At 41.9% G+C, this 16749-nt stretch overlaps 1 protein-coding gene across 2 annotated transcripts in view; it reads left to right on the forward strand.

Moving 5' to 3' along the window:
* Positions 1-15312, forward strand: part of LOC112561075 — a 79526-nt gene extending 64214 nt beyond the window's left edge. For both annotated transcript variants that reach the window (XM_025233288.1, XM_025233289.1), the window contains 3 exons: positions 7917-8081; positions 9969-10224; positions 13300-15312. In XM_025233288.1, coding sequence (XP_025089073.1) covers positions 7917-8081; positions 9969-10224; positions 13300-14410 — 1532 coding nt within the window. In that variant the 3' untranslated portion in view covers positions 14411-15312. The remainder of the gene's footprint in view (positions 1-7916; positions 8082-9968; positions 10225-13299) is intronic.
* Positions 15313-16749: the final 1437 nt, after the last annotated feature.

Consider the following 16749-nt stretch of genomic DNA (forward strand, 5'->3'; position numbering starts at 1 on the left):
CAAGACAGATGCTTTAAGCACAATTCGATTCATTCTTTGGAGCAGATAGTCAAGAAGTAGCAATCGTGTTTTCAGATTTCCCTCAAACCAATGATGTGTTGTTTGCATAAATGTGACTGAATTAATTTCTACTTAAATTTACGACTGAATCGATTTCTACTTCAAATAATTCCGAATAAATCTTGAATCGTGCGAGGGCAGTTGGATGCCAGTGAACACGTACATGATGCATCCATTAACGGTTCACAAAAGCCTAACGCTCTCATAGGACAGTATGAGTGGTTCATCAGGGTCAGGTCACGACCTGTGAAAGTTGAAATGAATCCAACCCTTTTCTTGCAATGTAAACCCTTTCCTGCTGATACAAGTGAAGTGTAAGAGAGGAAGATAATTTACTTCTCGGTTATTTTTTGAGCAGATCGTTCCTGAACTACCGGTTCACCTTACGAACTTTTTCTAGCGATTTGCACCGCACGACCTTTCCACGATGTAATTATTTAAGCCAACAGCCACACGCACGAGGTCAGCACACTTACAACCACGTTTTCGGATCTCAATCGTTAAAATTCCTGAATGGTTTAATGGATTCTGGCAATACGGCTCTTTAAAACTACAAAAGCTACAACAAAAGTAAATAAATGTAAGCAAAAATGTTCTTCTGAAAAAGTCCTTGCAGTAGATTGATGCAGACATCGGATATTTTTAAAGAATTATATCGGAATCTGATCATTCCGGATCCATGCTAACCAGTCTTCTTTTGTTATGGAATCACATTTCATTTTTACAATATCGAAAATGCACACAACTGGGGTTTATCCCCCAGAAAGATTTTTTAAAATTCTGATTTGATTTTGACTTTGTGCAGAAGTGTTTCTTTATCCAGGACATTGCTTTTCTAATGTTTTCTTTGTTTCAATTTAAATCCATTGACTTTGCACAATTAAAATGAAATTGGAAATGAAGCCCACAGTTGGCGCAGCCAAGAAACTTGTGAAAGGCTTGTGGTTTTCAAGTGCAAACACCTAGGTGTAATCCCATCCACAAATGTTCTGCTTGACACAAAAGAGGCTCTTAATCTGCCGGCACTCTGGTTCATTTCTCTTTGGAGTGCTTGTTTGATTCACTGGCAATTACCACCTGAAATGTTTTTTTCGTCCTCAACGACAGACGATCTGGCTTGCCAGTATGCGGCGGTTTTTGTTTTGTTTTTTAATCGATGACACTTGCACTGTTCAAAGGTTTTTACCAGAATGTCTTACCTGCTTTACTAGCTGACCGAACGCTTTTGAAAACATCTGTCGGTTGAGTTTTCTTTAGTTAGGAACAAGAGCCGTTTGATGGAGGGAGTGAGGGAGAAAGAGAGATGGAGCAGGGTGGATGAATATACGTTATATTTCTACAAAGATACCCACACTAGCCATCATAGGCGAGGACTGGTCGTACTTGAAATCACCAGTTGTGAACACTGTTAACAGCGCCTATTATCTTCTGTTGTCAACGACCCGAGCGCGTGTCGAGCAAGGTTTGATACACCACAAAGGAAAATGCTCTGCCATGGTTGAGTGCATCTTTCCACAGTTTTGGCATGTCTGTAGACATCCGACAAGGAATTACTGACAAGTCAAAAGGAGACAAAAAATCTCTGAGAAGGTTTTGATCGCATCCTATCTTCTTCTTCTAAAAAGAATGGCTCCACCTTTCACTTGTAGTTATCAGCAGAAATCCTTTTTGCTGGCACCGAATTATCTTGAAAATTCTTTTTTGCGCGGTACTGAATTCTAATCAAAAGGTTGAGTTCGTTGTCTCGCATGATCATTAAAGGTCAAGTGGAGTGCACATTTTTTGTAATGACTGAGTACAGCTCAGTGCAACATACTATTTTTTGAAAATCTGGATAAACTTCCATTTCGTTCTCGCATACAAACATCACCATGCTCAGAAAGATATAAAATCGTGAGGATGCATTTGTACACAAAGACACATACAGTCACATTATATGAAGCCTTGGCATGCTATATGTATCCATGTAAAATCCCGACCTCTGTTTTGCTGACATCTGTGCATGATGACATTTGTAGGTGTATCTCGAGAACGGAATAAGTGTAAGTGTATTCACTCAGATTATAGGAAATAACATCTGACACTTTACCCAGCCTTTAGAAAAAGTTTGCACCCGACTACACCTTTAAGGCCGTCAGGGTGCTATATTCGATTCTTTTCAAAACTTTTATTTCACGAAAAAGATTCTCTTCGAAATTGTTCTGTGATTTTTTTGAAGCTATTTTTCCCGTTTGCATTAAATCTTCAAAGAAATTCTCGATTTGTATTCGTTTTTAAATGTTATTATCATCAAGAAATCTTATATTGTTTGCTGCGATAGATGTTTTGAATTTTTTTGCATGGCATTTTATGACGACCTCCCTAAAAATATATATATATATTATGTGATTTTTACTTTCCCCTTGTTTCGCTCATGTTCTGCTTCTCTTCAGATGATGTAGTTTCATTTTGTAAAAATCTACATGGGTGAGCACCGAAGATAAATGATTGTTGGATGCTATAGGATTAAGATGACACCATGCTGACAGTTTGTTTACGTTCGCTAATGCCGTTGTAGGCGGGCGTACCCACGGAACCAAAGGTTAAGATGTCAGATGCATTTTCACAAATCCCCACAGAATCTAGGTAATTCTCACAGGTAATTCGCCGACAAACCACTCGCAGCACGCCTTCTCACCTTCGTTGTGGAGTCGTAGAAGCCTAGCTCTCTGGTAGTCCTGCACCCTAATTAAAGGTTAACATGAGTGCAAAATTATTTTAAAATTAATGTGTTTAATTTACTAAGATCCTAACTTGTGTTTTAATTAGTAGATACAAGAGTTTGTACTTCACATTGTTCATTCGAGTATCGAAAGAAGCCAAGGGCGGCTGGTAGGACAACACCTCATTAGAATGCACTCCAAGGTCTTGTATTGTTTGCGATCTTTGCTGAAGTCAGAAGTTGAAATTTAGGTCGATACAAGTGTGCACGACTAAAAAATATAATAATAAAAAATTCGACACACATTTTATAATAAACTAATAGCAATTGTATGTTCTGTTTTATGTTTATGCTTTAATATCATGGATGACAACGGTTAGTCTTTAACGATGTAATTTACTCAGCGTTAGGGGCGAGAGAGAAGTTCGCGCCAATATTTCCGTTAAATATCGATATGACTGGAGAATGGGATTGCAGTTTTTCGCAGTTTTTTTTTTTTAAGGTATCGGAATAATGTCCGCCACTTTCTGATTTTAAAAAATTGATATCAAAATGATCATTTCTGGTCGTCTTGTACATAATCCTTTGTGCCTGAGACCAAGAACGCTTCAAAAGAGATCAATAATTATATAAATTACATTTACTGAAAAAGATTAATGCATTTGAAGAGTAATTTAAGTCTTTTTTTAAAATAACGGTGACCTGGTTTGCGATCACAAGCTCCTGTGAGACTGAATATTCTTCCTAGTTCTTATCATTGGTGCCAGAAATAGTCAGACTCGAATTTGTATCCGATTGTGTTACACTAATTACAAAGCTAGAAAGCTTTGCATCCTCATTCGCATCAAAGCGACTGTATTGGGCTCCTCGCAGAAGCGTATTGCTTCTTCAAAATTATTTTGAATTGATGGCTATGATATTCTTCTGTTCTCTAGTTTGACTGCCTTCAGAGTATAACATCACGAACAATTCTGATCCTAACCTCGTTCTGAGGTTAGCACAAAATTATCTTAGAAACTCCTTGTGACTACTTTATGACTGTGGTCCTGGGGGTAAGGCAGCATAGGCGAGGTTGGGGACACCCGATATTTTTTAAAATCTACTAAGACAAAACATTTGTTCTCGATTTACCCAGGACAACGATTTCTACTCACGCCATGAACACAGTTTTTGAGTATTTTTTAACCAGGGGCGAATAATAATAATAGAAAAAAACTAACGGCAGAAGTTCTTCGTGACAGTGCTCAACATATTTAGGAGCATTTTTGTTATCGTGCCGGTCGCCGGTCTCAGGGTCAGACTACTCCGGAAACAGCCGATCTGGTGTACGAAATCTTTTTGTATGGTGTCGCCGTCGTCTGCGATCGTCTACAGGCGGAGCCAAGTGTGGAACAAGTGTGACATCATTGCATTGTGGTCGCAAAAGAGGATGGAGTGTAATGGGGGAGTGTAGGTGGTGAGACAGTGGCCCAGACACAAAGAAAGGCACGTGAGAGAGAAAGGGGAGGGAGAGTCAGAGAAGGGGGAGAAAAGATGGCAGTTGATGAAAAACTGATTTCGTGGATCAGTCTCCTCGACGCTGAATTTTTTTTTTTTTAATCTACTGTTAACCCGACCTTTAATGCGAATTAATATCATGAAAAATTAATTTCCCTGACAAGATAGATGTAGACAGCTAGCAGACTGCCTTTTTCGCATTTACTAACCCTGACATTATCTAATGTATCTCTTTACCTCATGCAATGTCTCTCTAACAGTACTGTACACACACACACTCTAAAGAAGCAGCCCAACATTTATTTTTAAAAGTGTCAAGTGACAATTTCCACCCTGTACTTTCCTTGTCTGTCTTCACCCCAGTCATGGACTTTATCCTTCACTGGCACTTTGCCAACCTTGCTGACTGGATTCAAAGGATTGTGAGCTTCTGGAATCTCCTTATCGCGTGAAAGATAAATCAGACTGTTGGCCGGCCCCTCTTCCCAATCCCGTTTTTACCACCAGAATAGTGGAAATCGATATGGAGTCCTCCTGCACCGAACCACCGTGATTTCTTTCGATGTCACACGATCTGGCATTCCGATGTCCTCTCTTTTTCGGGGTACATGCCACAGGTCGGGGCCTGTGAATTGCATTCCCAGGGGAATGATCCACTTTTGAAACATTTCTAATCCAGCAACAACATATTAGTGCGTCAGATGCATTCACGATAACGTAGTAAGTGGTTCCAGCGACGAGGATAATCTGTTTAGCTTCGCCGTGTCCTGTCGCCCTGAACGTTGCCTGCAGGACACCGATCCTGCCGAGAACAACCTCGAGACTTTCCTACACGAAGCTCTTTTTTATCATTATTTTGTAGGACACTGATCCGGACAAACGGCTATAACTGACGGGCATTGGGTACAAGCTCTTCTGACGTCACTGTCTGAGAGTTATCTTCTCTTTATATTTTTCGGAAAGTTCTTTATTGCTGACCAGTAACTTGGGTGGTGTAAAGGGGTGTGTGGGTGTAGGTGTGTTCGTGTGCGTGTGTGTGAAAGAGAGAGTTGACAACATTTTTTATTTACATGCTAAGAAAGATAAAACAGAATAGGATATTTTTTAGAGATAATCTGAGGTTGAAAAGATCATGGTTGGTTGATGTATTCAGTAGGAAAGTCCCTCCATCTTGCTGCGATTTCGCACTATGGGGGGAGAGGGAGGAAACTGGAGTACCCGGAGAAAACCCCCGACGCCCAGCTGTGGACAGATGTCACATACATACAGTGTCCCGAGACGAGATCTGAACCTAAGTCGCTCACTGCAGTGACAAGCGAGTGTTTTAACCATTACAATACCTGCCCAGGGGAAATACTGTAGGTGGGATAAGACTTTATATGACAGACATAAACCCCTTGAAAAAGATAAAAGATGAATGCTAAGCCTTTAAAATACGAGCCACCGGCCATGCATGTAAAGTTCAAAACAAAACTAAAACACAAAACTGAAGTAAAAGAGAGAGTGCGAGCTAAACTTTCATGGGTGCTGGTGATAAAATAAATATACATTATTTTATTTAACATAAATTCGTCGCACTAATGAAGAGAGGAAAGAAAGTAGTGTGAAAAACCTACCAAACCAAAAGCAATGACAAAGTTCTTTTCACATCTTCTTTATATATAATTATAAATGCTGATATATTATAAGTGGTGAAATAATTCCCACTGAAGACTGTCTCTGTAAGCACATTTCTACTTGATTGTGTCCAACGAATGAGAAAAGTGAGCTGGGGTATTGGGTACAGTGAGACTATCTTCGATCAGATATTACAATTCAGAAGTTTCCCTGTTTGGTTCAGTTTATTTGCCATTCGTAGATTATTTACGGCTATCGAAATATCTTGTTTGTGTGCCTGTGCAGGATCCTGTTAGGGTAAATATACGCATCTACAGATTTATTTCGTTTCTCGCTTCAGTGTCAAAAAGACCCATCTAACTTTTATTTATCTAAATTGTTCGCATGAGCCTAAAACATTAAACTTTTTTTAGAGAGAAATGTGTGTATGTGTGTGAGTGAGAGAGCGAGAAAGTGTCTGTTTGATTATAATATTCTAGCTAGTGTTTATATACAGTTAGTGTATTTTGCCGAAATGCTTTCGTACACTTTAATTCGTGGCACTTCAACTGTAAACATACGCCTCGTTCGTTGCTTCTGTTTTCGCATAACTTTGACTTGTTCTGTTTCCTGCTTCTTCTGTCTTTCGTGTTCCTGTGTCCAAAGATTTTGGGTTTTTTTTTTATTTGACAGCAGATAGATTGCTGATGCGAAACGATTCTATGACTGATGTGTTTCTTGGAAGCACTTGGGGTTTGGATGCATATCATTACTTGCAAGTTTTCAACTTATTCCGGCCCATTCCTATCCGTTTTTGTGGGGGTAGGGGTGTTCGAATGAAATGAATGAGTGGTTGGAGAAACCAGTCTCCTTACATGTTACAGCTCTTCCGACCCCAGATCATTCAATCACTTCGAAGACGCCAGTCGCCAGATTGGTCCTTCGGGCAACAGGGAGTCTTGCTGCGCCAGACTCCCCACTCCCCCAAAATGTCTCCTGCTCCCTCCCCTGCCTCTTGCTTGGCAAGGAGTCAAATGATCGACACGCCGAACGTCCTATGTTAGCAGGACCGGCCAGGCGACAAGAACCGGGGTGGGAAATCGTAGAGACTGATAAATGCCCATACCACGCTGAGACTTTCGTAATGGCTGCCGGCCATCTTGGATCACGTGATGCGATACCGGTTACGGCAGTTTATCTCTCGCTACCCTTGCCAGCTCCAGCACCCGGTCGATGTGATCGTATGTGAGACGTGTAATCGGAAGGCGGGACAGACTAGCAAACTTACAGCTCTTGGCCTGCCAGATTCAGCGCAGACATGCAAACAATCTCGCACAGCCATGGCGGACATTTTTTCCAATGCAGATTCTCGCAGAATCAAGACGAAACGCAGGACTGAGTTGATTCCAAATATTTTCTTGTCTCGTCTCGTAGAACGCAGGCAAACAAATCTTTTTGTACAGATGTGGCAAGTTTTTGCGGCGTAGATTCGTGTAGAGGACAGAAAGAAAGAAAAAGAAAGAATCAAAGGGAGACCATCGCAGTAGTCTGCTGATTTGAGATCTGCTGGCGACTCGTCCTGTAGATCTAACGGGGCTGAACTCGACCCAAGGCCACATGGCGAGTCTCAAACACGACACATGTCATTAAAGCTAACAACTGGTTGAGAAATACTAGTATCTTCTTGTAGCCTTAAAAAACTAAATTGCGTTTCTTTTTAGTTTGGAATACCTTGTCATGAATTTTATCAACAAGAAGTCCTTCCTGCAATCTTTCCTTTTTTAATTTACTATTCAAAATTTCTGTGCAGTGGACTTTTTTTTTGTAAGAATCATTAGCTCTTCGTATTCATTCAAAACAATATATTCTTGCAATCATTTTATTACAATATGCATTATAGTTTTAAAAGATAAACTTGGTTTATATTTGTCTATATCAAAAAGTATCTGCCTTTTCTGTCTTTATTTACGTGTTCGAGAAAAAGGGGGAGAGGAGGGTTGCTAAAGACTGTGTTGTTGCCGGTGGTAATGGTGAGCAGCCATGTTTTGTCTCCACGTTGCAGACTGTGAGGTGCTGCAGGCCACACAGTACAGCTACGTCACATCACGTAACAGCACGGTGACGGAGTACGGCTGTAAGGAAGGTTACCGGCACCTGTCAGGTGACCTAATACGTTACTGCTTTAACTCCACCTGGACTGGTGAGGCACCTGCATGCACAGTCGACAGTAAGTATAGTACCTCTAGCACTTGTAGGAGACGTGTACAGTTAACACATGCACAGTCGACAGTATGTATACAAGTACTTCTAGCAATGACGAGAACTACTAGCCTGTATGAATGTGCCTAATCAACAGTAAGTATTAAAGTACAAGTACAACTAGCACTAAGAAAACGAGGACATATATATGAATGTGTGTAGTCCTAAGTATAATAGCATTTTTAGCAGAAGTAAGAGGACATAGTTCCAGGAATGTGCATAATACACAATTATTTGAATGTGCATAGTCTATAGTATAGAGCATAATTAGCAGTGCTTGGAAGACAACTAAACAGTTGCTGTCTACATTTGCAGCTAGTTCCATCCCCTCAACCGAAACAAAACACACACACAATTCGATTCCTTCGAAAATGTCAGCTGGGTAATTTGACAAAATGTTATTGTTGCTTTTTTAAAACATTTTTATCCATTAAACACCATTTTTATTCCTCGTTCTTTTTTAATCTGCTCTCTGTTGTATTTGTTATTCATACTTGCTGGTGAACTGTTGAAAATAGTGATTGTTGTTTGTGACAAAAAGTGCCAGCACAGTGGCTTTTATGCTGTCATGTTGACTATAAGTTTTAAAGCTGCTAGCATTTAGTATTTTAACTCCTGAGTCGTCACAACTGAAGCATTTTTCAAATTCAAAAGCTTTTAAAATTCAGCGGTTAGTCGCGCCTTGTGTACCAGTCACCCTGATCAGGATTTCTAATGACAAACTGTCTAAAAGTGGAAATGACACCGGCGAAGCCATGATTAGTTGACTTTCCTGCAACATCTACAGCAAACATTTAAACATTACTGATAAAATAACAGTACAAGCATTGACCTATTGCTCGATTGCGAGATGAAATTCGACCCACATGCAACTTTGTTGACGGACACAAACTGCAGGTCTGCCGCCAGTTGAAACCATTTGCGCCGGAAGTAGTCGGCAGATGGTTAGTGAAAGCACCGCCACAGGCGTTTCCTTTTGTTTGCTTTCCCATCATCGACGATGATCGGCGCCGCACCGATGCTCACAGCATGCGCTGGGTGGAGGCCCCGCCGGGTTCCAGTGTCACGCATGAATTATTAATGGCGCCGGCGTCATCGCGGTGCGCGACCGGAAGTGCAGTCGTCCTTTGGGATCGCTGTGTATACCCGACTTTCTGTGATTTACATATGAAAGATATCTAAACGCCTGCCAAATTCGGATTTTTTTTCTGATTGTCAAATGGGTTTTCTACAATCGATAGACTTGAGAGAGAAAGAGTACTTGTACATTTTTAAAGCATTCTTTGTCAGTTAACCGGGTGGAACAACCACCGCCCCCTCACAACCGTCCGTACGAATGCACTTCTGCTCAGCATACATGCTTGACTGGAGGTGTTATTCTTTAGCATTATTAATACTTTGATCAGGCATGTGTGTGTGTGTGTGCGCGCGCGCACTATGGCAGACAGACACACGCTCACTCATTCCCAACCGGCAAAGGACTGAAAGAAAGCAAGTAAACATGAAGTGCTTCATCTGCCTGATCTGTCTCTGTTTCCAGGCATGGTGGCATGTCCCCTAACCTCTGAACCTCAGAAATACTATCCTGGCCTCGATAGTGCGTGAAAAAATTTGAGGCAGCCCCCATCCCCCCCCCCTCGATAGCCGGGTAGCGTAAGATAGGGTGCTGCAAGGTGGCCCCTACATCAGAACTTTCACGCGCTATCGTGACGGTTGTCCAACTGGGGTTTCCTTGAAGCCTGTTCCCCTAATCTGTCTCTGTCTCCAGGCTTTCTCTCCTGTCCCTTAATCTCTCCGTCTCTGGGCATCCTGCCTCATTCCTCATCACTCTTTCTACTTATCTGTCCATCGCCAGGCGTACTGCCCAAGGCCTACCTCGTCATGCTCATCATCGGGGCCACGCTGTCCGTCTTCGTGGCCTGCATCCCCTACGACTTCTACCGCTACCGGAAGCGGAAGAAGGCCGTCCGCAAGCACCAGGAACGGCTGTCGCTGATGACACGCATTGCACCCGGTCACGCCAAGATGATGACGGAGATCGTACCTGCGGAACAGCGCCTGCCAGCCGGTCAACGCCGCTTTGGCTTCCGGTCCCTCATCAAAGCTTTCAGGTGCGTATCAGTGTCTGCGCATTACTTTCCCTCATTATGTTTAAAACAAAATTTAGTTCTTGTTATCATCATCATCTCGACCACATTCTCGATCTCAGTCTTATAGAGTTTTTACCGCAAAAGTATTCCGCTTTGTACAGGTTCTTTCTTACGAACTTTGCAAAACCTTTTAAATGTGCGTTGAAGGACACGAAGACTTCTTGGGAATGGCTACCACCCCTCACACACACACACAATCACCACCACCATCCTTCTCCACACGAACTTGCTGGATCACGTGACCTGCGTCAGTTGTCCATTAGTAATGCAGGGTCGTGGTTAGTGCGCTGTCTGTGACATGAGCGAAATCGGGAGCAGTCGCTCTAAAAATACCCCAGGTGTTTTAATTCATTACCAGAGAATAGGCGCGGATCACATTTCAAAAACAATGTTCCCGGCAATGTTCACTGTGTATGTGTGTTTGTATGATTGCTGGTGTGATGCCCTTCTCTGTCATCACTTCATCCTACTGTATACATTTCGTATACATCGAGCCCGCCTCCATGTGGGGAAATGCGCTACATAAATCCTCTTTTTTGATTGAAAAAAAAGTTATTATATCAGTGCAGACCTCAGATTTCTTTTTAAACACATATCTTAGGTCGTGCACCTTTTCGTAAACAACAAATCCAAATGTATGCTGTTTTCAAAATATACCTTTAAAAAAAAGAGCCAACGAGTATTAAGGTTTCCTTGCAGATCTTTAACCTTCAAGTACGGAGCACAATCTTTACATCGCAGACAGATTATATCTCAGGATAATATTACACTTATCGTATATGTAAATGTCATATTAGTTTTTGTTTTGCAGAAGTTATGTGAATAACAGTTTCTGTGGGGGAAAAAACCAGACATCGCAGAATGCTATATGCAAAAGAATTTGTCTTACACCCCTTCACCCAACCCACTAAGAATACAAAAGAAGGGTTAGACCCTCTTTAAAACTATCAAGTTTAGAAAAAAATTCTAAAAAGTGTTTGCTTTCTTCACGAAAATGGCATTTTAAACTTCATCTGTTTCAATGCCAAATACACAATACATATCGAACGTTTAAACTTATATGCAATACCTATGCTCGACACATGTACAACACTTGTACGCAAGACTTATGTTAACTTGCATGCAAAACTTGTGCGCAACACATGCAAAACTTATTGCAACATTTTTGCTCGACATTTATATGCAACACTCATAGGCAACAGCTATGTGCAGCTGCGGACTGTCGCCTACCTCACTAATCATGCAAATGGATCCCGGGATAAAACAGAGCAGGGAATGTATTATTACCTACTGGACGAGAGAAGGTGTAACACGAGGGGAAGGGGTGAACGGTTGGACTTAAAAACTGCTCATCATGCTCATCTGAAGATGCTTGTTATATGACTGAACAACAACCCGAATTTCCTGAGTTTATGGTAGTTTGCTGCCATTTTCCCACAATCTTCGTGCCCCTCAATGCATATTTAAAAGGTTTTGTAAAATTCGTCAAAAATAGCCCGTTCAAAACGGAAATTAAGACTGTATTCGATCGAAGATGTAATTGATTTTAAATGCGAGATGGGTTTTAGGGTATTTTTCCCCACTGTCAACGAAAGAGATGACAGGTGCAGCATCCGATAATCCTAATTTAATAACAGATCGGATCCTGCTTGTTCAATGTCTGACATCGAAGTATGGAAATTCTCTTTGAAATAATGTCGCAAAAATTACACTGATGTACATCTAAAACGACTGAGGAAAAGAGTAAGAGATTATTGTAATGATGGAGGGGGGTTGACAAAGAGTGCCAACAGTTAAGAAGTGGTGCGAGAAAAGCCTCAAGATGATATAAACATAGCAAGGCTCAGAATGATTTGGAAAAAAAATTACTTAAAGATTACAAACATACTCTTGCAGATAATAAGAAGTTTAAAATCAATCAAATCATTTCCTTGATTAATGAGAAAATTTGGAAATATAGGAAGAAGAAGAAGAAAATAATTGAAAACTCAATTTCTGAAGCAGCGTGGGTTATTGATTTTGAATATATTTTTAATGCCAGTATCCTTCGTGGAAATGGCGAGTATGAACAGAAAGAAATAATCAGAGATATATGTGACGAGGTGCTTCATTGGAATGTAAGTCAAGAGGAGGTTAGGCTGGCAATAAGAAACCTGAAACCAGGCAAAGCTCTAGGTATAGCTGGGATTTTCAATAAAATACTTGATATCTCTGAAGCAAAAATTGTTTTCCTCTTAGCAAAACATTTTAAAACACGGTTTCGCCAACGTATTTTCCCCATCAGAACACTGTAAGGCCATTATTTTAGCCTTGCATTAAGGACGACCCAGTGGGCCTACAAAATATTATGGCATCTCTCATCTTAATGCAATTAGGGGGTTGTTTACACAGGTTATCACGGAGGATCAGGGGGGTGGGTGGGAAATAATCGCGAATACCAAAATGATTTTTGAAAAGGAAGATCTACGATCGACCATATTTTGACATTAAATGCACTAGTGAAGAAGTACTTCTCAAAATAACACTTAACTGTGAGAGATGTATAGATTTTTAAAGGGCCGACGACTCGACAGCGCGAGAACTGATGTAGAGTGCATTTCTGAAGGCAGGAATACAAAGGATACAAAGGAAAACAAGAGAATATAAGGGAAACTGTTAAATACTTTGAAGCAATGTGTCCGGGGTACCGGCATATATTCCATTGGAAACAACATAACACAATTTTTGAGGGTCTTCAATGCTTTAGATATTATTTGCTACTTCTAGACGTTTATTACAATAATAATATGTTTGATTGTCGTGCAATGTCAGTACCGACACATCTAAGGCAATACAACGGGGTTTACAAGTTGTTTAAGATTTTATTATCAAAGCTCGAATCGTGAGTACGATAGTTTATGTGATCGTTTATATGTGGCTCTGTTGCCATTAACATCCTCTCGTTAGTGATGGTACGTGGTAATATATTAAAAAAGAAGAAATCAATAAATTCCTATCTCCCTTCCTTCTCCACCCTTCCCTTTTGGCTGTCTACAGGTTCGTGGCCGACAAGATGAAGACAACCAACGGGGATGAGGCGCTGGGATGCGGAGGAGTGGACGGGGACACCACTACGAGCAGCAACAACGGAGGGCTGTCGACGGGGGGCGCTTACGAAGGAGGAGGCCCCAAGTCCCCGCGGTCTCCTCTGGTCGCAGCCGCATCATCCTCGTCCCCCAACCCCAACGAAAGCTGCAAGGCTCAAGAGCGAATGTCCGCAGTCATCCGCTTGTGGACCGGCGGCCGAGGGTTTCCGGCAAGGGCCCGCTCGCTCGACGCCACGGACGACCACTTACCGCTGTTCCCCAACAAGAGGAACTCGCTGGCCAGCAACAATAACCCTTCCGCCATCTCCACCGCGGCCACCTCGGCGGCCACTGCTGCCGCTGCCGCCACGGCTGGTTCGGCCCTGTCGGTGGATAACCCCAATCGCCGCCCGTCAGTGGTGGAGGAATTTCCAGCGGCGGAGGAGGAAGAGAGAGAACGCGCGACAGACATAGATCACGTAGTCGACATGAGGGGCGTGGCCATCGCCGCCGCGGATGGGTGCGAGAGCGGAAACGAGGAAGCAGGGATGGGTCCGGAGACCGCCGTGGGCCCACCACCCAGGGCCCTTCGTATTCCCAAGTCCAGTTCCGCTCGCTTTGTGCAGCTGACGGCCTCTATCCCTCTGCACCGCGACCAGCGCGAAGATGGGGCGTGCGTGGGGGGAAAGTTCAAGGTCAAACAGAGAAGCTCGACTGGGGGCCTTTACGACGGGTCATTGTCGTCGCCTTCGTCGTCCTCATTGTGGCAGGAGCGTGGACTACGACCTTCTGTCTCAGCTGACCCCAACAACAGGGTCGCGGCCTTGACTGAGGTTAACGTGGCCGCATTCAACGACGAAAGGTTCGAAGGCGAGAGCGAGGGCAAGGCACCAGAGCTGGTCAGCCCCGAACCCATGATCATCTCCCCGCAAGTTTCCAGCCCCTCCTCGCAGGGGACCACCTCCCAAGACTCGGGGGGCAAGAAGTGGTGCAAGCGCATGTCAACGACATCCAGCGCAACCACCGACGAGGCAGACATCAGCAGCTGGGACGGCGGGCCGACCAGAGCCGACGTCCATTGACAGGAAACATGAAGAAACACGGTGAACGTTCGTCAAGTCCTCAGAAGTGAAATCTTTCGCAGGCGAGTCGTGAAAGGGAGCGACATGCGCTCTCCCGCTTTTTCCCTGCAACTTGCATCACCTTGGTGCAGTCTAGATTTTAAGGAGCCGGAGAGAGAAAGAGGAGATGAAGATATGAGATGTCTGACAGACAAGTATTTTAGAGATGCCTGAGAAAGATAGGAGTCGAAAAAAAAGAAACACGAAGGAGGATGAAGAAAGTTTATAGACGGGTATTTCAAGAAAGTAACACGAGAGAGAAAGAAAGGAAATGATTTTCAGACGATAGTTTTGAAAGTAAAGGTACAGAGAAATCGCTGGGTGCGAGGCCATATGGAAACTCTGCACCCAAACAACAAAAGCGTGTAGAAAGGTTATCCTTACGACAGAACACACTCTGACGGTTTACAAGCTGGTCTTTCGTGAATGTGTTTTCACTTACAAAATTTTTTGGAAGACTCGAGGCAAGGAAAGAATCTACCGCCAGAGGTAAGAGTTTTTTCCAAAAACAACAACAACAAATTTGAGAGACTCTACCCGCGGAAGTGGCATGTGAGGTGGTCTGCAAGGACACCGCAGATGTATTTTCACCCCCATTCCAAGTCTTTCAGAAATCTTCTCTCTTTGCTTTGAGGGAAGGAACTGTTGTGTACAGTTACCACTCTTTGTCATGAACTTAAGAAGTTTAGTAAAATAAAGTAGCTAAACCCCCAAATCTACAAATAAGTGTCAGAAACAAAGCAGTGTTGTAAAAGTTTACTTTCTTACTGGATCCGTTAGTTTCATGTGGAGATTTTCAGAATTTGTATCAACATTGCTACTCAAAAGCTGGATGCTTGTATTTCAAAGCAAAAAAAAAAAACTATTCATGTTTTCTAGAAATTTTAATTTATACAGCTTATTCTGTGATACTTTATTGTCGTGTGAGTAAAATATATATCTAGTCGCAGGTTTACTTCGTAAATGTAAACTCAAATCTTTAACGCAAAAGAACCATCAGTAAATAGTTGATTTTTTGTAATGTCAAGAAACTTAGGTTTACAACGTACAAGAAGAAATATATAAGAAAAATTTTGTTTTCAACCAAAAAGAAAAAAGGGAGCTCACCTGCTGGAGCTTGTAAGTAGTGGAGTAATCTCCCGTTGACTCCTTGTCTTCCTTTCTTTCAAACAAAGCAGCGAGAAAAGATACATGTACAACTTTTTGTTTTAATCTGCTCAAAAATCATTTTAATGGTTTTTCAAAGTGTTTAATGGCATGATATACCACTATTTGCAGTAATACTGTTCTTGCAGAATAAGTCTTGTGTGTATTTCTTTGTAACTGTATATTATAAAGCTCGACTTACAATGTTATGATGACTTGCTCTTCGTAGCAAAAAAAAAAAATGAATTTACAAAATCTGTTCGTCTGTAACGTATTCTAGAACTTTCTTCGTCTTGTTCCTTTTCAAGATTTAACAAAACAAAAAAAAAAGCAAAACAAAAACAAAAAAAAAGACAAGACTTTGCCAAAAAACGCAAAACAGAAAAGGAACTCGATCATACATTAAAGTGTTCATATGTAATGTAAAGGGAAAAGGTGTAATGTCTTCCCTTAACAGACAAGAGGATTTTGTGTGTGGACGGCTTGATTTTTATTTTTTATTTCTGGCATGTACTTTAATGGCAAATCACGAACATGAGGCAGTAGTCTTCTGGTTGGACAAGTCTACCTGAGTAAAAGAATTGCGTTTCGGAACGTTAGTGATCGATAGTGAAACAGGGTTAAGGACAAGTGAAACGAACCAACTGCCTCAGCTTACGGAACAAAATAATTGAAAGGTGTGTCCAGATTTTTTTTCCCCTGGAACATTTTTGACACTCTTACTACAATGGTATTGGACTGTGTGTGTGTGTGTTTGGCAGATTCAGAGTTCCCCACTACATGTAGTCTTTGTAGTGCTTCCCACTATATTTGGTGTATATGTGTTTTGTGTGGGGGGGGGGAGAGAGTGTGTGTGTGTCGTGGAGTTGGGGGGGGATAATATAAGGGGTGGGAAGGATGTTTTTAAAAGTAAGTTTTGCCCCAGGAGGTGAGGTTTTTGTCATCCTGATGTCGCTTCTATAACGTTCGAGAGATCCTAGTTTCCCTCGCAATGGACACTGACTTCAAACTCCTGGATACCCAAATTATGCTCTCGAATAGTAAAGTGCAACCATATCTAAGTAATCAAACAAATATTCATTGTAGAAAGCTGAGTTTTTAATGATAAAAAAGGAACGTGTAAAAGTGTTTTTCCATCTTTTTTTTAATCGAAA

This window comes from Pomacea canaliculata, linkage group LG4, assembly GCF_003073045.1.
Source record: "Pomacea canaliculata isolate SZHN2017 linkage group LG4, ASM307304v1, whole genome shotgun sequence".
NCBI classification, from domain to species: Eukaryota; Metazoa; Mollusca; class Gastropoda; order Architaenioglossa; family Ampullariidae; genus Pomacea; species Pomacea canaliculata.